This window comes from Oratosquilla oratoria, chromosome 27, assembly GCF_046742065.1.
Source record: "Oratosquilla oratoria isolate Oo_2021 chromosome 27, ASM4674206v1, whole genome shotgun sequence".
NCBI classification, from domain to species: domain Eukaryota; kingdom Metazoa; phylum Arthropoda; class Malacostraca; order Stomatopoda; family Squillidae; genus Oratosquilla; species Oratosquilla oratoria.
In genome coordinates this window covers 2,093,233-2,118,176 of record NC_134803.1, presented here as the reverse complement: position 1 = coordinate 2,118,176, position 24,944 = coordinate 2,093,233, and the positions used below count along the sequence as shown (strand labels likewise).

The 24,944-nt window shown below is 38.3% G+C and overlaps 1 protein-coding gene across 2 annotated transcripts in view; it reads right to left on the bottom strand.

Moving 5' to 3' along the window:
• Positions 1–7,352: 7,352 nt before the first annotated feature.
• Positions 7,353–24,944, bottom strand: part of Trs31 (trafficking protein particle complex subunit 31) — a 31,666-nt gene continuing 14,074 nt past the window's right edge. Inside the window, exons 2-5 of one of the 2 annotated variants that reach the window (XM_076210112.1) lie at positions 23,933–24,090; positions 16,158–16,296; positions 15,782–15,964; positions 7,353–7,852 (exon numbers count right to left, since the gene is read on the bottom strand). In XM_076210112.1, the coding sequence (XP_076066227.1) occupies positions 7,754–7,852; positions 15,782–15,964; positions 16,158–16,296; positions 23,933–24,081 (570 nt within the window). In that variant the 5' untranslated portion in view covers positions 24,082–24,090 and the 3' untranslated portion in view covers positions 7,353–7,753. The remainder of the gene's footprint in view (positions 7,853–15,781; positions 15,965–16,157; positions 16,297–23,932; positions 24,091–24,944) is intronic. The other variant, XM_076210113.1, reaches the window with a different exon arrangement.

Sequence of the window (24,944 nt, the reverse complement as noted above, 5' to 3'; positions counted from 1 at the left end):
TGTGTGTGGATCACTTTAGTCGTTTTGTGGTCTTAGCTCCCTTACGTAACAAATCTTCACCAGTTGTAGCACATGCTTTAGTTTCTCATGTGTTGTGTCCATACACCACTCTTTCGGTGCTCCTTAGTGATAATGGGACTGAATTTAGGAACGAGGTTTTGGCAGGTATTTGTGAACGTTATGGTATCAAACAGACATTCGTGACTGTTTATCATCCAGCGTCCAATGGTCTTGTGGAGAGGACGAACAGGAAAATTTTAGAGATCCTACGTCACCTTGCTAGTAATTTTCATGAGTCTTGGGAGGATTGGCTTCCCCATGTTAGTGCTTGTATCAATAGCACCATTAATGTTTCCACGGGCAAAACGCCTCATTATGTTATCTTTGGAGTTGAGAAACGGCTCCCATATGATGTGCTTGACAGCCCTGCTCGTCCCCTCTACAATGTAGATGACTATAGTAAACTACAGAGTCATGTGCTGCATGCCATTTATACTTCTGTTAGGGATAAACTGGATGTTTCAAAGGCCGACATGTTGAAACAACAACATGCTCGTGCAACACCTGTGACCATCAGTGTTGGTGATCATGTTTTCAAAAGCATGCCTGATCGCCAGTCAAAATTAAATTGTAAATTTGAGGGCCCCCTTTTGGTGACTGAACGCCTACATCCTAACAAGTTCAGGATTTTTTACCCCTCTACAGGCCTTAGCGAGATTTCACACGCTGATAGGCTCAAGAAGACTCAAGTGCCTATCCCTACCTTTACCCGGCCTCCTCCTGGGCCCACACCAAGAATTATGCCTTGTTTATCTACCCCTCATTGTTATGACCTTAGGTCAAGGGTTCCTATAATTACCTGAACTTTCATTGTGTAGTGTTATGTATTCTTGTGATGTTTCCCATTTATGTATTCTTGTGATGTTTCCCATTTGTGTATTCTTGTATTGTATTTTGTCGTGTTTAGATATTAAGTATCATGTCCCGGACGTCCGGCAATTGCTGTATTTGTATTTTTGTTAACTGGCGCCAGTCTTATGTTCCTTTTTGTGTTGTATGTATTGTTTTTATGTCCTCATATATGTATGTGTTTATTTAATGTATTTGGGTGTGCTATTATATCCTTTTGTCCCACACTTCTGTCTGCCACTGTTGTGTATGTGGTATGTGTGTGGCTTATCTTTGTGTCATTTGGATTCTCTTTGCCTCGGTCAGTTTTTTTTCTTGTTTGCTCGGTGAGGGCACCTAGTGGCGCGGGCCGAGCGATGTGTTGGCATGGTGTGTATATATATATATACAGTATATATATATATATACAGTATATATATATATATATATATATATTGTATTATTTTATTATTTATTGTAACCATATTTACATTATGTATAATAAAATGTATTTTGTTTGTATAAGATATGGTAGATGCGATGCACGTCTTCGCGTGCAAAAATCCGTAGCTATGCGCGTCAGTATCGAAGACGGCCTTGTTGAGGGTGCACGCATTTGTGATTGTGTCATTTTGTGTGTATCCAAGTATAAACTTTAAGTCTTTAATTTGCGCACTCATTAGCCACCCAGAACAAGTGTAAGTGGGAGGTTATCAGGAGTGAAGAGAGGGCGAGGGAGGGAAGGGGTGGCTATTCTAGTAAGTGAAGAGATAGGTAAACGTGTAGTGGAGTGGAAGGAGGTTTCCTCAAGGATAATGTGGATGGTGAAACTGGGAAAGGAGATGTGGGTCTTTGTAAGTGCATATGGGCCTGGCAGTGAGAAGAGTGTAGAAGAAAGGGAGGCCTTTTGGATAGATTTAAATGAGTGCATAGAGGATTTAGGAAGAAATGTCAATGTAATAGTACTGGGAGACCTTAATGCTAGGGTAGGAAATGGTCCAATCAATGGAGTGGTTGGGAAATGTGGAGTTCCAGGAAAGAATCGTAGTGGAGAGTTGATGGTGGAAATGTGTCTAGAGAGTTGATGATAGCAAATACAGTGTTTCGGAAGGAAGTCAAGCATAAGTACACATGGGAGAGGGTGGTGGAGGGAAGGGTGGTAGATAGAGCGCTAATGGATAATGTAGTGGTAAATTGGATTATGATAGGAAGAGTTAAGGATGTACATGTGCTAAGGGGAGAGGGTGAGGGAATATCAGATCATTTTTTGGTGGAAGGTAAGTTGAGAGTGGAGGATAGATGGAGAAAGGGGAAAAGGACAAAAGGTAGGGAGGTTCTTAGAGTGAACTCTTTGAATGAAAAGGAAAAGGAGAAGGAGTACGAAAAGAAGCTGAAGGAGGAGTAGGAGGGAGTGAAGGATAGAGTAGAGCTGGGTGTGGAGGAGGAATGGGGATGGTTCAAGGAGGGAGTCCTAAAGTGTGCAAGGATGGTGTGTGGAACAAGAAGGACAGGGGGAAATAGAAGAAAGGGTAGTGAATGGTGGGATGAGGAAACAAAGAAGGTTGTAGAAGAGAAGAAGCGAGCTTTCACAGATTGGTTACAAAATAGGACAAGGGAGTCATATGAGAGGTACAAAGCAAAAGGTAAAGGAGGCAAAGAGGAGAGCAGATGTGAAATGGGGAAAGAGTATGACAGAAAATTTTGAAAGTAATAAAAAGATGTTTTGGAAAGAAATTAAGAGAGGAAGAGGAGGCGAATCAAGTAGAGAAGAAAAGGTAAAAGGTGCAGATGGAGAGATGATAATGGAAGAGAAGGCAGTAAGGGGAAGATGGGCAGAATATTTTAGGGAGTTGCTAAATGTGAAGGAGGATAGGGAGGGAAAGATAGCTGCAGTGGGAAATGCGAAGAAAATGAGAGTGATGAGTGAGGAGAAATAAGGAAGGATGAGGTGAGGCAGTTGTTAAGATAATGAAAGCAGGTAAGGCACCTGGTCTGGATGGATGCCATGCAGAATGTCTGAAAAAGGGAGGTACAGTGATGGTGGACTGGTTGGTGAGGTTATTTAATGTTTGCTGGAGAGAGTGTAGGGTGCCGGAGGACTGGAGGAGTGCCTGTATAGTTCCTCTTTACAAGGGAAAAGGGGACAAGTGTGAATGTAGTAGTTTCAGAGGGATTAGCTTGTTAAGTGTAGTTGGGAAGGCTTATGGGAGGATCTTGATTGAGAGGATTAGGAGAGGAACAGAAGGAGTAATTGGTGAGGAACATTGTGGATTTAGGACAGGTAGAGGTTGTGTAGATCAGATCTTTGTGGTAAGACAGATATGTGAGAAAGCTATAGGTAAGGGGAAGGATGTTTTTTGGGCTTTTATGGATCTGGAAAAGGCTTATGATAGGGTAGACAGAAAGGCACTGTGGGAGGTTATGCAGATATATGGGATAGGAGGAAAGCCTCTAGGAGCTGTCAAGAGTTTTTACGAGAGTAGTAGCGTTTGTGTCAGGATTAGAAATGGAGAGAGTGACTGGTTCGAGGTAAAGGTGGGACTTCGTCAAGGATGCGTTATGTCGCCCTGGCTCTTCAACTTATACATGAATGGGGTAGTGTGAGAGGTAAATGCAAGGGTAGTGGGTCAGGGATTGAAGATGATTAAAGAAAATGGAGAAAAGTGGGAGGTGAGCAAGCTGTTGTTTGCGTACGGCAATGCGCTTGTGGCAGGATCGGAGGAGGGATTGAGGAAGTTGGTGACAGAGATTGGGAGAGTATGTGATAGAAGAAAGCTAAAGATAAATGTGGGTAAAAGTAAGGTGATGAGATGCACCAGTAGAGTGGAAGTGAGCATTAAGGGAGGGCGACTGGAGGAAGTGGATAGTTTTAGATACTTGGGTGCAAATGTGGCAGGAAAAGGTGGAGGTAGAATGTAGATTGAGAGAAGCGAGTAAATGCCTTGGTGGATTAAAGAGTGTAATGAGGAATAGACATTTGGGAATGGATGCTAAGAGGAGACTGTATGAAGGAGTGATTGTGCCAACAGCACTGTATGGGGCAGAAACATGGAACATAAGAGAGGAAGAGAGGAGTTTGAATGTGTTTGAGATGAGGTGTCTGAGAAGTATGATGGGGGTTACTAGGCTAGATAGAGTGAGAAATGAGGAGGTGAGGAGAACAGGGGTGGAAAGGGAGTTGGGAGATAGGGTTGATGAAAGAGTATTAGGATGGTTTGGACACATGGAAAGAATGAGTGAAGAAAGACTAGTAAAAGAGGTATGGAAGGCAGATGTGGAGGGAGTGAGCATGAGGGGATGTCCTAGGATGAGGTGGATGGATGGGGTGAAGGGGGCTTTGGGGAAGAGGGGAATGTCTGTTGAGGAAGGACGGGAGAGGACAGAAGACAGGGGTAAATGGAGAATGGTTGTATATGGATGATGTTGTGATGCATGAGGTGGAATGGGCGGGGGGATGGGGGTGAGGTAGTTGTGTAAGCAAAATTTGATGCAGCCCAAAGGGATTTCTCCCCGTCTTCTCCTTTTATGCAATGGGGGGACGGAGAGGGGGGGTCGCTGATTTAATGAAGCGGCCTTGCTGTGTCTTAAGACACTGCTTCTGACCCAGGGCAGTGGACAAGGTGCAGGGATGGGTGGATGTGGAGGGATGTGGAGTGTATTCAGGGATGGAATGGGTGGGAATGATTTTATGCCTTTTCCTTTTTGGGTACCTCCCTTGTAAGGGGGAAAAAGCCTTGGTATATGTAAGAAATAAAATAAGAAATGTAGTATAATGGAATTTGGAAAAAGCAAAAACAGAATACCAGCCAATACAAAATTGGTAAAAAGGAAGTTACAAAAGTGAACTCAGAGACCTAGGAGTAATTATCTCAAATGATATGACAGCAGACATACATGTAAACAAAATAGTTGGAGAAACTCACAATTTAATAAGATCAATGAGAGTGGCATTTGACTACATGGACAAGGAAATGGTAAAGAGGATACTAGTTACACTGGTAAGACCAAAATTAGAATATGCACCATCACTATGGACACCTAGTACAAAAAAAAAAAAAAGAAAAAAAGAAAAAAAAAAAGGGAGAATTCAAAGAGCAATGATAAAGATGGCACCAACACTTAGCAAGTTGACATATCAACAAAGACTGGACAAACTAAACTTATCAACTCTGGAACAAAGAAGAGAAAGAGGTGATTTGATAACCATCTACAGAATTATGAAAGGGATGGAAATCCTTGATAGGGATGACCTACTTTAAATGGGACAGAAGAAACACAAGAGGACACGAGAAGAAACTTGAGAGACAGTTACAGAAGAAACCTGAAAAAGAACAGCTTTCCACACAGAGTAACAGATTCATGGAACAAATTGAAAGGGGAGACAGTGAGTGCTAAAATTATACATGGTTTTAAGAAAGAACTGGATGTGGAAAGATACAACTGCAGGTCACGACGAGCATAGCTCTTCTCCTGCAAAATACAACTAGGTAAATACAAGCTCAACCATACAAGGACTTTGACTCACACACTCTCTCCATATTTACCATGACCAATGCAGGGAATTCCTCACCTTCCATGGTTTTCAAGGCTATTGTAAACAACAGCAAACTAACCATATTCTAAGACACTGGCTCCCCAGTGAACATAATGTCCACATTCACCTTTGACAACTGTTTGAAAACCAAGAGAGTCATAATCTTGAGCCCCTGACATTCACTTAGCTGACATCAATGGTGTACCCCTCCTTATCCTTGGTAAATTCTCGTTGGACATTTCCCTCCCAGCTCAATGCCCACACATCCCACTTATGGTCTACATAGCTGATGACTATTTCCCCGCCAACATCCTTATAGGCTTAACCTGTATGCAGCAGAATGACATTGTCATATATCCTGCCCTGCACAGTATCCTATATGCCAACTATTTCATTCCTGCCTTGAATATAGAAATTGTAAAACTGCTAACCCTCTTCTCTGGAAGCTGAGCTCAGCATTAAAACTGCATAAAGACTCAGGCCGGGCCCCTGGAGTGGCAGTTGCAGGCAAATTTAGATTCATGGAGAATCTACATTGTGTATTCATAGTGCCAAATATAGAGAAGACAGGGGACTGATGAGTTTTCTTTATGAATTCATCCCTTTACAGATTTACTGGGCTAGTGAGCTTAAGCTGTTTACTGGGGAGGTTACTGTCATGGCTGGGCACCATGGTGGGGGGTTGAGGCTTGCCTTGGCTGACATTCTGAGGAGAGTCTCTGAGAGATTGATATCAGAACTGAAACCTGGGAACTTTAAATATCTCTATTCATGAGTTGACAAGAGGGGAGGGTTGCCATGTAATGAAGCATCAAGGATACACTAGCTTTGGATATAGGGCCTTGCTGTGTCTTAATGCATTGCTTCTGACTCAGGCATTGGGCAGGGGACAGGGAAAATGTATGGTTGTTGGATGGATCAAGGGTGAATACATGCCTTGGCTGACTACCTCCTTGCCTCTTAACCATTTTGGTATGATGACACCCACATAGGTGTTATGAAGTGTGAGTAGGTACACGAAGATGCTGGCATCGGCATCTTGATTATATATATTTTTTTTTGCAGTTGTACATGAGTTACCCCTGGATTCCGTGAACTGGTTTGATCACGCTTTCTGTGTTTATTATTACTCAGAGTAAATGAGAATGAGTAATACAGCAGTGACTTTATATTTTACAATGCGAGTAGTGTGAAGAATTGTAAGCTTAGCAGCCGATGCTGCATGTGAGAATTTGAGTTGTACTGAAGTGGTTAAGGAGCAAGAGACTTTTTGGTAGATAGATCTATATGAGTTGAGTGCAAGAGGAGAGTTGTGAATAGATGATAACTTGATGTAACACAAATAAATTTCTTGTCTTCCCTGCATTACTCATAAGTAGACAAAGGGGAAGGGTTACCATAATGAAGAGGTGGAAGTTAATGACCGTACCTGCTGTGGAAGTAAAATGTTTTGCTGCATTGCTTTTGAACCAAGAAGTGGATGGGGGGGCAGGGATGCCCCTTCATCCACAAAGAGCTAAGATAAAAGGGAAAATATATGGGTGCTAGATGAGTGTGGCATGGGTGAAGATATGGGTATATGCTTTAGCAAGCCATTTCCCTTATAAGGCAGGAAAGGCCTTTTGGTATATGTATATATCTATACAGTATACCAAAAAGCCTATTCCTTCATATAAGGAGGGGCGTGTATGACTAAGTCAAAACATCCACCCATCCTACACCCTTCCAAATCCCATTTGTCACCCTTCCCATCTTAGCACTTTGTGGATGAAAGGTTATCTCTGTTCCACACTACAGTGCTTAGGTCAAATGCAATGTAGTGACACTGCAATTCCACAATAAGACCTGACATCTGGAGTTGGTTTACCCTGGCTGGTACATACTATTATCTATGATACCACTTACAAAGGTATGTGATGATACAACTGAATTCCTTATCAAAGTATTTATTTATACTTTTAACACAAACTAAATGTAATTAGATCCATAATATTCATAAGTTCAAAATTACAAATGAAGATATTTGCTCCTGTATTTACTTAATAAGATTCACAAAAAATACAAAATAAAAAAGATCAAATAACCCTACATACATATACCAGAATAACCCTACTGGAATAAAACATTAGAGAAAAACACGCATTGAAAGAGAAACAAGGAGAAAGGGGGTTAAAGAGAGAAAGTGAGAGAATATTCTTATATGAATACAATATATGAAGGATGTTTTCCTTTAAAGGAGAAAAAAATGTACTCAAACTGATCCTGAGGAAATAATATTTACAGGTCAGAGATATGATACCAGAGCAATTATGTACAATGTGGATGACAATATTATCGGCCTTCCAGCTGCTTGTCTCGGGCAAGAACTGCATCATCAAACTTTATCATAAAGGTTGTTCCTTTGTGCCACAAGGCAGTCACCTTGGCAGGCTGCAAAGAGAGAAAGAGAAAAAATTAAATATATTCATTCCTACAAATGAAAAGTATTCACTCTCAACAGACTACCTTATAACTACTTTAAATTACATACATTTCCCAGGCAGTGTGACAAGGGATTGCCATTCACCCCCAAGGTACCGTGATGGGAGGGGTGGTGTGAAAGAATCTTTTTGGTATGTGTAAGTGCAGTCAATACCTCCATACTGGGGTACTGAATGCATGGTCTCATCCAGAATTTATTACATGGTAGTATACAGCCAATAATTTAGGCTACTCATACAGGAATTATGCTATTATTTGTACTACAGCTATCCCTCTTTTATGCTGTTCCCTTCAAATTGTCTCTTATCATTTCTATGACTACCTCTTTGTATTCCCTGTGACAGGGGGAAAAAAGAATTCTGCTACTATGATTCTCATGTGTGTTGTAAAAGGCAACAAAATGAGACATAGTTATGGCGCTAGGAATCCTACTCTAAGTTCATGCTGAGAGAAATCAAGGTGTAGGAGGGTCTGGGAAAACTCCAACCAGATCCCTAAAACATGGGTCATCAAATGTGCATGGTTGTGGTACAGATGAAAAAGAAAGAGATTGAGTGTGTTGGTGAGAAGGATAAGGTAGAGAGGAAAAGGTAAGATGCAGATGGATAGATGTTAGTGGAAGAGAAGGCAACAAGGGGAAGATGGAGAGAGTATTTCAGAGTTGTTGAATGTAGAGGAGGATAGGGAGATTGATTGTGGTTGTAGGAGCTTGGAAAATAACTGCAATGGGACAGGTGAATGAAAGGACTATAGGGAAAGATGAGGTTAAGGGAGCATCACCACCGATATTTAAAAAAATTCTGGTACACGAGCGAATTTTAGGTAAACATTTCAAAAGAATCTCTATGATGGTGGCAACACTCATACAAAGTTATACAGCAGTATTTCGTTTCTAGTAAAATTATCCATCAAGGCAATAATGAAAGAAGTTAAGGAGAGAAAAAAAAAAAAAAAAAAAAAAAAATCCAAGTGATAAAAGAAAAAGGAAATTTAGTTAGGGATGCAGTGGACAGGCAAAGATGCAATGTGATTTATGGTATTAAGGAAAAGCATGATGTGCCTAGATACCAGAGAAAAAGGGAAGAGAAAGAGATTGCAAAAGATATTCTAAAAGAGATGCAAGGGGAAAATCAAACCTTGGATAAAGAAATCAAGGAAACTTACAGAATGGGGAGATACTAAAAAAAAAAAAAAAATTTAGGCCGCTAAAGGTAAAACTTAGGTCACAATTGATAGCAGAGGAAGTACTATCCAAAACAAAACTAGCAAATAGTGAAAATCTCAAAAATGTATGGATACAGAAAGAAATGAGTGAAGAAGAAAAAGAGCTTAGAAGTGAAGTGAAAGAAAGGAATGAAAAAAGAGCAGAAAATGAAAAGAATTATTATTATTTTTTTTTTTTAAAGTGGTGGACCTGAAGTTGAGAAAATGGTATATCACAAAGAAGGTAACAAAACAGACAGAAGAAGGGAAAGAAAAAAAAATGGGAATAGTGGAAACGAAATTGAAAGGGAATCTACCACCTAACACAGTGGGACAAGGTCTATATAACTGCTGGATGAAGAATAGAAAGGAAAAACAAGGAGGGGGAGTACTATTTCTGACCAAGAAAGACTTAAATGTGACAAAGATAACAGAAGGAAGAAATAATGTAGAGTCAATCATGATAAAGATAGAAAACAACCACATGAAAAGTAGAAAATTTATAGTAGTGTATGTGCCCCCTAAAACACAGGCCTGGACAGAACATGATCATTCCAAATTGTTAGAAGATACGAAACATGAACTAACTGATATACTGAAAGAAAGAGGAAATACAGTAGTTATGGGTGATTTTAATTCCAAAGAAATATGTTGGGAAGAATTGACAGTGAGGGGTGGAGAGGACATATGGGGCAGCATGCTACTCGATATGACCATTGAATACACATTGACCCAATGGATAAAGGAAAATACCAGATACAGAAACAATGAGGAACCTTCGAGACTGGATTTAGTACTCACATCGGAACCCGAAATTGTAGACAGAATAGAATACAAAACACCATTAGGAAAGAGTGACCATGTACTAATAGAATTCAAATTAAAAGAGCAAATGGACCTAAGAAGAAATGAGAAACATAGAATAGGAAGACCAATGTATAGCAAAACGAATCTTGAGAAACTTAACGAATTTTTTCAAAATGCAAACTGGGAAAAATTCCTTAGTGAAGAAAAAAGGACGGAAGAGAAATGGAATATACTAAAGGAAATTTATAATGAGGGTGTGGTCAAATATGTTCCACAACAAAAGCAAGAAAGAATATACATAAAAAACTTCCTGACTGGGAGAAAAATGAGGGTAGTAATTAGAGACAAATACTCGAAATGGGAAGAAATGATAAGTGGTGTTCCACAAGGGTCAGTACTGGCTCCAATCATGCTTGCCATATATGTGAACGACATGGATGAAGGAGTTGAATGTTATATGAATTTCTTCACAGATGATGCAAAAATATTAAAGAAAGTATCAACAAATGAGGACTGTGACTCATTACAACCAGACCTGAACATAATCTGGAAATGGACTCAAAAGTGGGAGGTGAACTTTAATATCAAGAAGTGTAGCATAATGGAGTTTGGTAAAAGCAAAAACAGAATTTCAAAAAATTACAAAATTGGTGAAATGAAATAAAAGAAGTGCACTCAGAAAGGGACCTTGGAGTGATAATCAGCAATGACATGACACTGGACAGACATATAAACAAAACAGTAGGTGAAACATACAACCTACTAAGGTCAATGAAAGTGGCACTTGAATACTTGGATGAAGAAATGATAGAAAAAATATTAGTCACATTGATTAGGCCAAAACTGGAATATGCAGCAAACACTTTGGACACCCAGTACTAAAAAGAATATAAGGAAACTAGAAAGAATACAGAGAACAATAACAAAGTTGGCATCAGCTCTTTCCAAATCAATATATGAACAAAGATTATCGAAACTCAAACTACCAACACTAGAGCAAAGAAGAGAAAGAGGTGATCTACTGACTATAGAATCATGAAAGGAATGGAAATCCTTGACAGAAAAGATTTACTAAAAAATGACAATGGAAAAACAAGAGGTCATGAAAACCTCAAAAAGGACAACTATAGAAGAGATAGGAAAAAGAATAGCTTCCCACACAGAATACTAGATATATGGAATAACTTAGATGAAAAAACAGTGTGTGCAAATACTATTCACGACTTTAAGAATAAACTTGATGCTGAAAGATACAAAGAAGGGTCACCACAAGGATAGCTCCCTTCCCATATAATACAACTAGGTAAATACAACTAAGTAATAGTGTGTGCAAACACCATACAAGAATCTAAGAACAAACTAGATGTTGTGAGATACAAAGACAGGTCACTATAAGCATAGTTCCCCTTCCTGTGTAATACAACTAGGTAAATACAAAAAATTTATCCATGCACCCCCTACCTTTCCTAACCCACACTTCTCACCAATTTTCCCCTCTGTTCCTCTCCTGATCCTTTCAATTAAAACCCTTCCATATGTCTTTCAAACTACACTCAACAAACTGATCCCTGAAAGTTACTACATTTGCATTTGTCTCTTTTTCCTTTGTAAAGGAGAACTATACAAGTACTCCTCCAGTCATCCAGCATCCTCACCTCCCTTTGACACATATCAAACAACCTCATCAGCCAATTCACGATACCTTCCTTTTTTCAAGCACTATGTATGATGCCCATCCAACTTAGGTGGCTCACCAGCTCTCATAATTTTCAAAACTTTTTGTACCTCATTTTTTTTTCTTTCATTTTCCTCTCCCATAAGTCATTTTCTTAGCTCCTCACACTGCCACAACCAATTCCCCACCTAATCTCCATTACATTTAACAACAATAAAATACTCAACTATATTCCCTTAATGTCTTCACTTCAATTAACATCTGTCATCTGCACCTTTTACCTTTTCCTTTCTTCCTGACTCACCTCTCCTTACTCTGTTCTCTACCTTCGAAAACAGTTTTATTTATTTATTTATTATCTTTTTGTCATACCCCAATTTACATCTGCTCTCCTCTTTGCCTCCCTTATGTTTTGTTTCTCCTCGCTTTTTCTTGTACCTTAATATGCTTTCCAAGTCCTACTCTTCAACCAATCCAAATATGCTCACTTTTCCTCTACTCTTCACCTCATCATTCATCACTCACTACCCTTCCTTCTCTTCCCTTTCATCCTCTTCATTCTACATACTGTACTGTCTTTGCACATCTTGTCACTTCCTGAAGCAGACCCATTCCTCTTCTACTCGTACCTCTACCCTACCCATCACATCTCCCACACCTCTCTCAGCTTCCGGTATCACATCTTTTCTTGCTCATTTAAATTGTCTACTCAAAGTACTACTCTAACTTCTGCCCTTTTTCTTTTCCTCCATTTGTTCTCCACTCTCAATTTCACTTCTCCCACAAATGATCTGCTATTCCCCCACTCTCTCCTAAGAACATGGACATCTAGAACTCTTCCTATTCTTCCTTTGGATACCACTACTTAGTCCATTAATGGCTTATCAACCACCTTTCTATCCACCACCCTTTCCCATGTATACTTATGCTTGACTCTCTTCTTTGACACTGTTTGCTATCAACACCCTCTCTAGACACACCTCTAGTATCAACTCTCCATGATCATTTTTAACCTAGCTCTCAAAATTCCCTACTACTCCATCTATTGGCACATTCCCTACTCTAGCATTTAGATCCCTAAACATTATTATATTCACATTCCTCCCAAAACTCCATAAGTACTTATTTAAATCTATCCAGGTCCACATCTGCTTACAAAAATCAGTATCTCGTATTCCAGTTTCATTTTTACCCACACTGACCTTAAAGATACTTCTTGTCACTCCACCACACACTTTTCTAACTCATCACTTACCAGCAGAGCTACTCCTTCCTTCCTTCCTTTACCCCTTCATCACTCATGTCACTCCCCACCACACTCCCAAAATCAAAAGCACACTCTCTTTCAACTACACTTATTGCTAACACATCCCTCTTCTCACAAACAAACTATCTTTTCTCTTTCACTTTATCTGTACCACACACACACATTAAATTACTTTTTTCAGGGTTCTGGTTGGAGTTCTCCCAGACCTTCTCATGCCTTGAATTCTTGTATGATAAACAACAGAGAGCAGGATACCTAGTCCCATAACTATCCCAGTTTGTTTCCTTTTATGACTTGCATGGGAATCACAGTGGCAGAATTCTTTCCTCCCCCTACCACAGGGGACACAAACAAACACTTCTCCAAAGCTAACTTTAACCCCATTACACTAGAAAACAAGAAAATAATTAAAGATATGCTTAAAACCTAACTTGACAAGAAGACACACCCATTTCCCATAGTAAGGCACAGATGAAGCCATAAAATAAAAATAAAAAGAAGAAGAAAAAGGTCCACATAAGACCTCAAACATCTGGGCCAAAATGTCATAAGAGCCTTAACTGATATCTTCAACTACTTCTGGCTGAACAATAACATCCCAAACATCTGAAGAGATCAAATAATACCAATCGTAAAACCAAACATACCACCAGGACCCAGCTGCATCCAGACCAATATCACTATTATCCACAATATACAAGATGATGGAAAAGTTGCTTGCAGCAAAAATCAAATGAAAAATACCTATTTCCCCAATCAACATGGTTTCAAAGAGGGCCACATTACCAACATTCTGCTCTCAACAGCACTCAACAAGTACTAAAGGATTCAACAAGAAAGCCCCCACCATAAAGAACAGTTTTGGTTGCTACTGATATAAACAAGGCTTTGACAAGGTCCCCAGACACATATGGGCCAAAAAGATAATTATGGAAGACATCCATAATCTATTGATATAACAAGGGTTTTTTCCTCCTTACAAGGGAGGTAACAAAGTCAAAAGGTAAGTACCCACTCCCATCCCATTCCACTCCCATTCACCCTTTCCTCCCTCTCATCCATTATAACAAAAGATAAACCAACTTTATATCAGGAAGACAATGCAAAGTATCCCCAAAACAACCACATCTTGGGTACAAAAAGGCTATAGAATGGAGCTCCTCAAGGTGCAATACCAGTACAACTTCTTCATGATTGACCTCTTGACTCCTGAACTAGAACAAGACACCAACATTCTTGTATGCAGATGACTTGACAACAATAACCCAGAACAGTAAATATAAAATAGCAGCAAAGAACACCCAAGCCTACTTGTACAAAGTGAAACAAAGGCTCAGAGTGAACAGAATGGAAAGTTCATCCTAGTAACATTCCTCACCCCACACAACCCTGAGCCAAAAGACCACCCCATAGTAAAATGAAATGGCCAAACCTTTCCTTTAGAAAGGAACATAAAAATCCTAGGTCTAACAGTTGATACTCATATCACATGTCAATTACCTAAACACAAAAATAGAAAAAATAAAATAAACCTTATAAAAACCATTTCTACCATTGACTTTGGACAACAAAAAGAAAATCTAAGAACCATCTATAAACAATTCATAAGAACCACCTTAGAATATGCCCCATAGCATGGTTCCCAACAATCGGCAAATCAAAAACATACCAACACTGTAAAATGAAACATTAAGAATAATTATAAGATGTACCAAAACTGCCCCTAAGGACACTGACATACAAGAACCAAAATCTTCTTAATAGAATATCACATGAAAATTACAGAAACATAATTCCAAGCCAGAACCCTAAACATTACTTCACAAAATCTCTTTTCTAAGCAACTTATGATCCCACCAGGGTGCTGTTGCTGGTTTTCTGGAGACCACAGGACTTCTGTAAGAGAGACCAGGAGCAATGGATTGATTGATTCTTTACTATCACATGAGGGGGTCAAGGATGGTGGATCATCATCATGAAAATGAAGTAGCAGGAGTAAACCAGCTTAGGCTGTTGGGTCCATGCTGTGTCTTGTTGCATTGGTTCTGACTTCAGCAGTGGGCGGGGCAGGAGGGAGAAGGGATGGCCCCACATCCACAAGGAGCTAGCATAAAAGTAAAACAAATGGATGATGTATGAGTATGGGATAGGTGGGGAGGGGGAGCATGACCTGGATGGCTATCCCCCTTGTTATAGAGACAGATACTTGTAGATTTCTTTGTAGACATGTATTACATTATGAAGCATAGCCCACTTCAATGCTTATGGGATCTGGAATAAAACAATGTTATTTAAGAAAGATATGTCTTACCATAATATTGTTTGTATGGCAAGTATAAAAATTATTTGCCATGATGCCCAGTGAAACATCTTTATTTCTGGCTGAGAAATCTAGGATTATGCAGGGGTACACCATATACCTACTTCTTGCTCTTTTAAGTTCAATCTCTGCATTAATAGAAACATTTATAATTTCCAAGCAAAATTCCTAAATATAACCTTACATGTATACCTCATTCTCAAAAAATGTCCATCACTGCTTAATACAGTGGCCTAGTAACAGAGGTAGGCGGGGGGCCGCCCTGGGCATCACATCTGGCCCCTTTACTATGGAGGCAGGAAATCAATATCATGAAACCCACACTAGGGTAAGCATTATCCAGATATCTATTTTTTGTAGACTATAGCAAATGATGTAAAAATGTTCATAACATATTTTCAATTATGCAATGCAAGCTGAGTTCTTGATGCGGTATGGATGCGTGATAAAAATCATTTAATGGAAATAGATTGAAATTTGAACACATCTGGAGTAATTTTAGCCACAGGGCAATATCATGAGTCCCACCCTGAGCTGCATTTCATCATGTTATGCTACTGGCTTATTACCATATACAACAGCTGATGTCAACTTTTTCAAACTTACGAATCCAGTTGAATTGAGAACAGCTTCAATAATTCCAGCAACAAAAGCAGCACAATTGATGGAACTTTTATCACGAGGCACTGAGATATATTTGTTAATAAGTGGTTCTTTCTCAATGAGATAATATGTTCTCTCATCATCAGTGGCTCTGTCCAACTTGTCTGCATTTTTACCAAATAAAGACTGGAAAAAGAAAAAAGAAAAGAAAAATTATATATACTGTATATATATATATGTGAATTCTATACAGATATACAATCAAAGGACTGAGTAAAGTTAAATATATATGTTGCATAAATCAATTGTTAAAACAGTTCAAAGTAATCATACATTCACCTAAAAAAAAAAGAAAATCCAAATAAACTGATAAACATACCTTCCATAAAGTTTCTTTGACAAATAAAAGAATATTCAAAAGCTTAGTCTCCCGCTTGTAATTTCTCTCTCTCACAAACAAAATTTCGACCATCCGTACTCCAACTCGCTGTCCAAGTTCTGAAAGTCTGTTCACAGGGCTTAACATTTTAATGTTAAATAACCTTTGCAAAGGCATTAAAATACTCTACTTTTGCTATATTCTTTAAAAAAGTTTATAATTTGTACATTCTTAAAACAAGCTCTTGTCCCCTTCCATATCAAAAACCAAGGACATGTAATTTAATGGTAATTTCTACATTAGTTTTCTTTTGGTGAATAACAATGCCTTATACCAGTTTGAATAAATATTAGTTCAATGCAGACATCAAAAGATTAATGAAGTATATATATATATATATATATATATATATATATATCAAAGGACTACAAGGGAGGAGTATACCCACAGGAGAACTTTTGGTCCATAACTAGGTCAGATGCAAAAAATTATAATGATAAATGAATAAAAATAATGATAAGAATAATACATAAAATAAATAAATAGGTAAAGTTAAATAAATAACCAAGCAGGTAAATAGTAAATAATAATAAATGGACAGATAAATAATAAATAATAATTAATCAAATAATATTAAACATAAAAATAATAAATAAACAAATAATCTAAAATAAATGGCAGTCATTAACCCATTAAACTCCGATGACAAGATTCTTGTCATTTGGTCAAATAAAACAAAAAATCATAAAACACCAAAATGTTTGATCAAACACCAGAAAAATGTGACGTCAGTCCTCGGTTTGCGCGAGGACTGACATCGTATTTTTCTGGTGTTTGATCAAACATTTTGGTGTTTTATGATTTTTTGTTTTATTTGACCAAATGACAAGAATCTTGTCATCAGAGTTTAATGGGTTAACCCATCCAGTCCGACAGGCCTTAAACAGGACTGTGTCGCAAACGTCCGACAGTCCTTAAATGGGACAGCTACTTTGAGCGCTAATAAAAACCGCGCCAGCATTGGTAGCGCTGCCATATTTGGTCGTGAGGTAAGGCCTATGGTAGTACTGTGAGCATGAACACAAGAAAACTGCAAACATAAATATAAGTGTTATGTAAGTGTAATATAAGTGTAAAATAAGTATGATATTAGTAAATAATATAAGTGTAAGATAAGAATGTTCATGGCTGTATAAATACTCACATGTGGGTGCGTATTGAATAATGAATGATAAAACATACGTAACTATAATCAGCCAATATGAGTGAAAACACGTAAAACATGTGAAAACACGTAAAACAAATATAAGTGTTATGTAAGTGTAATATAAATGTAATATGTGTGTAATATAAGTGTAAAATAAGTATGATATTAGTAAATAATATAAGTGTAAGATAAGAATGTTCATAGTTGTATAAAACTCACATGAATAATGAGTGATAAAACATATGTAACTACTGTATAATCAGCCAATATGAGTGAAAACACGTATAACATGTGAAAACACGTAAAAACATAAATATAAGTGTTATGTAAGTGTAATATAAGTGTAATATGTGTAAAATAAGTATGATATTAGTAAATAATATAAGTATAAGATAAAACACCACGCTGCACCCGTGCCAGAGAGGCGGAGAGTTGCCGCTACCACAATCTTCTCCAACTATCAGATATTATTCTGAGACAACCATGGTGAGTAGAGCAATAAAAACTTGTAGGATGGTGCATTGTCATGTCTACTAACAGTAGAATTTTTTCCAGAGTAATTTGTAAGTTTATTTTTTTATGATAAATGCGGTCCTTGGGGGGTTGTGAATTTTGAGGCCATCGGCCCAGGCGGATTAAAGCATTTTGCTCATTTTTCATTGTCTTTTTGAAAGTTGTATTATTACATAACTTTGAGTCATAAGGTGCACCCTAGCACTTTTATTTCTTATAAGCCTATCTCTTTTTGGCAATATATATACATATTTATATACAAACTAAAAAAAATGGCACATCAGAAAAATGGAAACATAAATCAAAAAAGAGAAGAAAAGAAAAAGTAAAAGTGGCATACACAAACATGGACGGCATGATTTCTGGAATAAATGAAATAAATGACTATCTGTTAATAGAGAATTGTGGAGACAAACTGAAAGGTCCTATAAAATCAGGTATGGTGGGACAAGGATTATACAACCATTGGTCGAAGAATAGAATGGATAACCAGGGGGAGTCATGTTATTGACTAGAAAGGGCTTAAATGTGATAAAGACAACAGAATGTAAAGAAAATGTGGAAATTATCACAAAGTTGAAAATAGCAATAAAAAAAGCAGAAAGTTTATAGTAGTATATGTGCCCCCCAAAACAAATGCTCGGTATGATAGCAATCACTCAAAATTCCTGGAAGACACAAAAAATTAATTATCTGAGATACTGACAGATGAAGGAAACATAGTAATTATGGGTGACTTTAAGGCAAAGGAAATAAATTGGGAAGAATTGACAATGAAAGGTGGAAAGGAACTCTGGGGCAACATTCTACTGGATTGAAACAATGAAGAACCATCAAGACTAGACTTGATATTCCCTTCTGAGCCTGAAATTGTGGACAAAATGAATTATAAGACACCTATGGGGAAGAGTGACCACATAATAATAGAATCTGAACTCAAAGGAACAAAATGAAGTGAGAAGAAATGAGAAACACAGAGAAAGAAGATTAATGTATAACAAAACTGACTTTGTAAAATTTAGAAGAAAAAAAATTCAAAACACTAACTGGGAAAAATTGTCAAATAATGAAAAAAGATGGAAGAGAAATGGAACATATTTAAGGAAAAATACAAGGAGGGAACAGATAATTATGTGCCTAGGAAGAAATAAAAAAGGATTTACATAAAGCAGTAGAAGATACTGATATGTTACTGTAAATAATTTTTTGAAAACAGAGGAAAATAGAATACAGTGGTACCTTGATATATGAGTGTCCCAACTTATGAGATTTCCTAGATACGAGTTGTCATTCATTCAATTATTTGCTTTGAATTATGGTCTAAAATTTGAGGTATGAGCTGCTGACACTTGGTGCAGCAAACACCACAACACAACACCAATCCAGCATATGCAGCCCACACATGCAGTCCACTTGTTTACCTTGCTGAGAAAGCAGCTATGATAAGTTGTGCTCATGTTTTGTGCTTCTTGTTCATTTATTTTATCAAATTTCATTTTATAATCATGGGTCCTAAGAAAGTGAGTGGAAAGAACAGTGCTGAGAAGAAGAGGATGATGTCCATTGAATTAAAGTGAAAAATTACAGAAAAATGTGTGGTGTGCGAGTAATGGACTTGGCCAGGCAGTACGAGCATAGTACCTCTACAATATGTACCATACTAAAGCAAAAGGAGTTGATAAAGGCTATAACACCAGCCAAGGGCATTAACATAATTTCTAAGCTCTGGACCTCCGTTCATGAAAATATGGAAAATCTGCTGTTGGTGTGACTAATGGAGAAACAGCTTGCAGGAGATACCATGATGAAGAATATAGTCTGAGAAGGCAAGAGCCATTTATGTTGATTTGCTGCAGCAGACCTAAGGTAGTTCAGAAGACAAGGAACTGGAAGAGTGCTTTTAAGCCAGTTGGGGCTGGTTCAACAATTGTAGAAAAAGGACTGGCATTCACTCGGTCAACAGGCCAGGTTAGGCAGCAAGTTTAGATGCGAAGGTAGCTAAGACTTGCTGTAAAATGTTTGGCAAAATGATGACAACCAAAGGATACACCCCCCCCAGCAAGTCTTCAACTATGATGAGACAGGGCTTTTCTGGAAGAAGATGCCGAGGAGGCCTTACGTAATGGCAGAGGAAAAGAAGATGCCAGGCCACAAACCCATGAAGGATAGGTTGACTCTTGCACTGTATGACAATGCAGTGTGGCGACTCCAAAATAAACCCACTGCTCGTGCATCATTCAGAAAACCCCAGAGCCTTTAAGTCACATAAGATTATAAAAGAAAAACTGCAGGTTATGTTGAGGGTAAACCAAAAGGCATGGGCCACCAGGCAGATCTTTGTGGAATGGGTAAGCCTGATCTTTGGTCATTCTGTTAAGTATCTCCATGAAAATAACCTACCAATGCAAACCCTTCTTGTCCTCAACAATGTTCCTACTCACCCCCCGAACCTGGAAGACAACATCCTTGAAAAGTTCAAGTTTATTAAGGTTCTCTACCTTCCACCCAACACCACCCCTATTCTGCAGCCCATGGACAATCAGGTGGTTTCTAATTTCAAAACGTTTTGATGTCACAGAGAGCATAAACCTCACCCTTCAAGAGTTCTGGAAAGACCACTACAACATCATGATATGCCTCTAAATTACTGATATGGCCTGGCAGTGTTGCAAAAAGGATCTTGACTTCTGCATGGAAGAAGCTTTGGTCTGAGGTTGTGACTGAATGAGACTTTGAAGGATTCCTACCTGAACCCAAAAAGCAAGTGGAGGAGATTATGTCCATCTGAAAGACCTTGGGCCTGGAGGTGGATGAAAGACATGAACAAGCTCATTGAGGAACACTCTGAGTAACTGACAATGGAGGAGTTAAGGGAGCTACTAGAACAGCAGCATATGAAAGTATTGGGTGAAATTGATTCTGAGGAATAGCCAGAGAAGAATGTTATCTCTACAAGTGAGATAAAGGAAATGTTGGCAATATGAGAGAGACTTTCACAGTTCATTGAAACTAAGCACCCACAAAAAGTTGCAACTGGTTGTGCATCGGGGCTATTCAACTTCTTCCATATGGTGCTGCATACGTAAGCGGCATGAGGAGCAAGTGGATATGCGAGGCTGCCATATCGGCGTCTTGATTATATTTATTGTAGTTGTCCCTGAGTAACTGACATACTCTCTAAACTGGCTTCATCACATTTTCTATAGTTATCAAAATTCACGGGTGAAAGAGAGAACGATCGATATAAGCGGTAACTATTTTTTATGATGCGAGTATTATGACACAACATCGTACGTCTGGCAGCTAATGCTGCCCTCGAGATTTTGGCCCGGAGTGAAGTGGTTAACGACAGTAGCCTAACTCATTTCTGAAACATTCTGGAAGGGAAGTGAAAACAATCTTCCTTGGGCAGGTTTTTCTTGAAATGGCCTGCAGGTGTAAATGAGGAAAACATGGTGAAAAGGACAAAAACCAGTGAAGAAAATTAACTTAAGCAAAAGTAAAAAAGATACTGTATTGTAGCAATTAAGTTCTGGGATAAAGTATAGCACTGTTGCAAGTAAGTGAATGAAAGTGACTGAAACAGCACAAAACAAAATGCCTCTAACCTTCTCCATCACTCTCCATCTCTGCCAGTACATATCTAATGTTAACTCAAGTTGTCCAATATCCAAAATAAATACACTATAAAACCAGTTTATTTCTTTACATTGTCTTTTATTATATGTTACACTCACTTTTATTACAATAGCTGCCATAAGTATTGACACCACACCCTTCCCAAAAAAGCAACAAGGAAAAAATTGTATTGATGTCAGAAAAATGGTACAACAAAACTTATTATTGAACATTTACTTCTTTAGTACTTGGTGACATTTCCCTTCCATTTGATGGCTTCCTTCAGTCTTCTAGGGACACTATCAGTGAGATTGTTAAGCTTTTCCACTGAGAACTCTGCCCAGATTGTGTGCATTGCTGTCTCCAACTTCAGGAGTGATGAGGTGTCATACCTCTCCAGACATTTTTTCATCAAACTCCAGAGATTCTCAATAGGGTTGAGGTCTGGAGAGTTGCCAGGCCAGTCTTCAAAGTACTTTACTTCACAATTTTCCAACCACTTTGTTACACTTTTAGCTGTGTGGCAGGGAGCACCGTCCTGCATAAAAAAAACAGCCTCGCACTTATCAAACGAGTCAGGAAGGTAGTCACACAACAACTCTAAATAAATGTTCTGGTTCATTTTCTCATTTTTAGGGAGCACTGCAAGGTGCCCCACACCATAGTATGTAAAACAACCCCATACCATTAGCAAGTCAGGGAGCTTCACAGTAGGGGTGATTTACTGTGACTGAAGAGGATCACTGTCAGGCCGGCAGTACATGTAACCAGGTCGGTTGCTGGTCACAGTGAAGGTACTTTCATCACTCCAAAGTACCTTCCTCCACTGGTCAATGCTCCATTCACCATACCTCTTTGTGAAATTCACTCACTTATGCTTCTGTACTTTAGTAAGGAGGGGATTCCTTCTCCCCTTAACCTCTTCAGTACGGGCCTTAAATCTCGCGGGTAGCAGCCGATGCCAGCCGTACGACGTGTCGTAATAATACTCGCATCATAAAATATAGTCACCGCTTATATCGATCGTTCTCTCTTTCACCCATGAATTTTGATAACCATAGAAAATGTGATTACAGACAGTTTAGAGAGTATGTCATTACGGAGGGGCAACTAAAATAAATATAATCAAGACGCCAATATGGCAGCCTCGCGTATCCACTTGCTCCTCATGACGCCTACGTATGCGGCACCGTATGGAAGGGGTTAAAATGCTGCACACCGATGTCTCCATGCAAGCAGCATTGCGTTGTGTGAAGAGACACACCACCTAATAACCTAGGGTTTTCCTGCTGAATTTGTTTAGCAAATTCATGAGGAGACCTGTCTATCACACACTTAATAACACTGAAAGTGCATGGTGTGAGTTTCTTGGGTCTGTCACAGCGTTGATGTGGGGTAGGTAGTGATGCCCCCCCACCATCCTTGAAATGTAACAACCAGTGTTGCACTGAATGCACTATAACTTCTGTATTTCAAAGAATTCCTTCACAGAATGCCCTGCCTTAAACAGGGCCACTATAGCAGCAATCTTGTCACATTCAATTTCACATCCACTACCCATAGCCGGCAAAAGACACCAAACCACTGAGAATTTACGTAAAATCGAAGGCAAAGTGCGGATCTCCAGAAACACAATCCTCCCCCAGTTGAATCTCAAACAGCACCAAGCCTGGAAACACTGCATGCCTTGGTGGCAGCCAACCTTGGTCTCCCTGCCAGGCATACGAAAAAATATCTGGCTTGCTCGGGATACTGAGGTGAGGGGCCTCCAATTTGTGGCATAAGTATTGACATCAGCATTATCACATCCATACTTATGGTGGCTATGGTATATTATTTTATATATTTTTTCTATTTAAAGACATAAAAAGAATAATACTGGGGTGGCATTTTGGGCACTGGAATTGATTAATGGCATTTCAATTAATTCTAATGAGGAAAATTTATTTGATATACATACAAATTGCGTTACGAGCTCGGTCACTGAATGAATTATACTCATAAGTCAAGGCACCTTTGTACTGATAAAGAATTAGAGATAAGCCTATATGTACTGCTAATCCTGACAAAAGGGTTGTCATTGGAAAAGCAATACCTCAGCGATGGAAACACTTGTGAATACATGCAGATTTCTGACACTTTTGGGGTATCTTTTGAAAAAAAAAAAAAAAAAAAAAAAAAAAAAAAAAAAAAAAAAAAAAAAAAAAAAAAAAAAAAAAAAAAAAAAAAAAAAAAAAAAAAAAAAAAAAAAAAAAAAAAAGCATTTATTTGCTGTAAAATATGTCCAGAGTGATGGCACTACAATATTTGACTATGGTAGACCTATCAGTAATGCTCAAAAGCTGGGATCGCATTATGAATGAGGTATATGATTTTTTTAACACCAAAAAAATATCTACATGACACATCTAACAGCAGTGCAAAAAAATCTTCTTACTTATTATGAAGTTCATTGACACTGCTAACTCTGTTGTGGGAGTACTGCACCAATTCAGAGAAAAGAAGTGCAAAGGCAGCGACGCTCACTTCAGTTCGGCCCCGACTTAAAGATTTGTCCAGAATACTGGGTCTCTGCTTACTACTCATCTTTACTATCTGAAAAGAGGAAAATGTATACAAATAAGTGGATTGTAATCTTCAAAGCAACATAATTCTTTCTATATTAAAAAACTCATGAGAGTGTTTCTATATGACTAACAACCTTATAAGGGAGAAAAGGCCCTTAGTATACAGTACAGATCAATCTCCAGTATAGCATCACCAACCCAACCAATGTTGAAAATTCATCTAGTTCCAACATATAATCAGAAGCTAGGGAAGGATGGAACCAATCTCATTCCTTTTAAAAGAGAGAACCAAAATATAAGGATATAGGTTAGCTTATATTTGTTTCCTTCCTTTATATCTACTCTTTGAGCCTTCAGTTCCACTTCCTCCGACACTTTTCCCTTTTCTTTCATCTCTATCTTATTTGATTTCCTCCTCCCAATTCCACTCCATGTACAAGTGTTACCTCCACTTGTTCTTATTGTGTGCAAGCACATTCCTTCCATAGAAATTGTTCATACAAGAATAACAAAATTTCCTAAGTTTCCATTGGCAATAATATGGCCTTTAAAATTTAATGCAGTTCTCAGTAAATATACTGAAGACTAGTCTTGCAGAGGTATGGCTTGTACTCTAATGAAGCTATTGTACGTAGAATGATCAATTCACCACAAATAGTTAAAAAAAAAGAAAAAAAATCTAGCAGGATGAACAAGAAAGGTACAAATGATAAAATTAAAGATATACTATTATTCTATGAATAAAAAATACTACTATCTTTTTAATGCTCAAGAAAGCAATAAACCTAGTACATTTAGGGAAACTATGCTCCATGGAAAAAGCAAGGTCAGGTCAGCACCAAATGATTTAAGCCTAACTTAACAATATGAAACAGTATGATG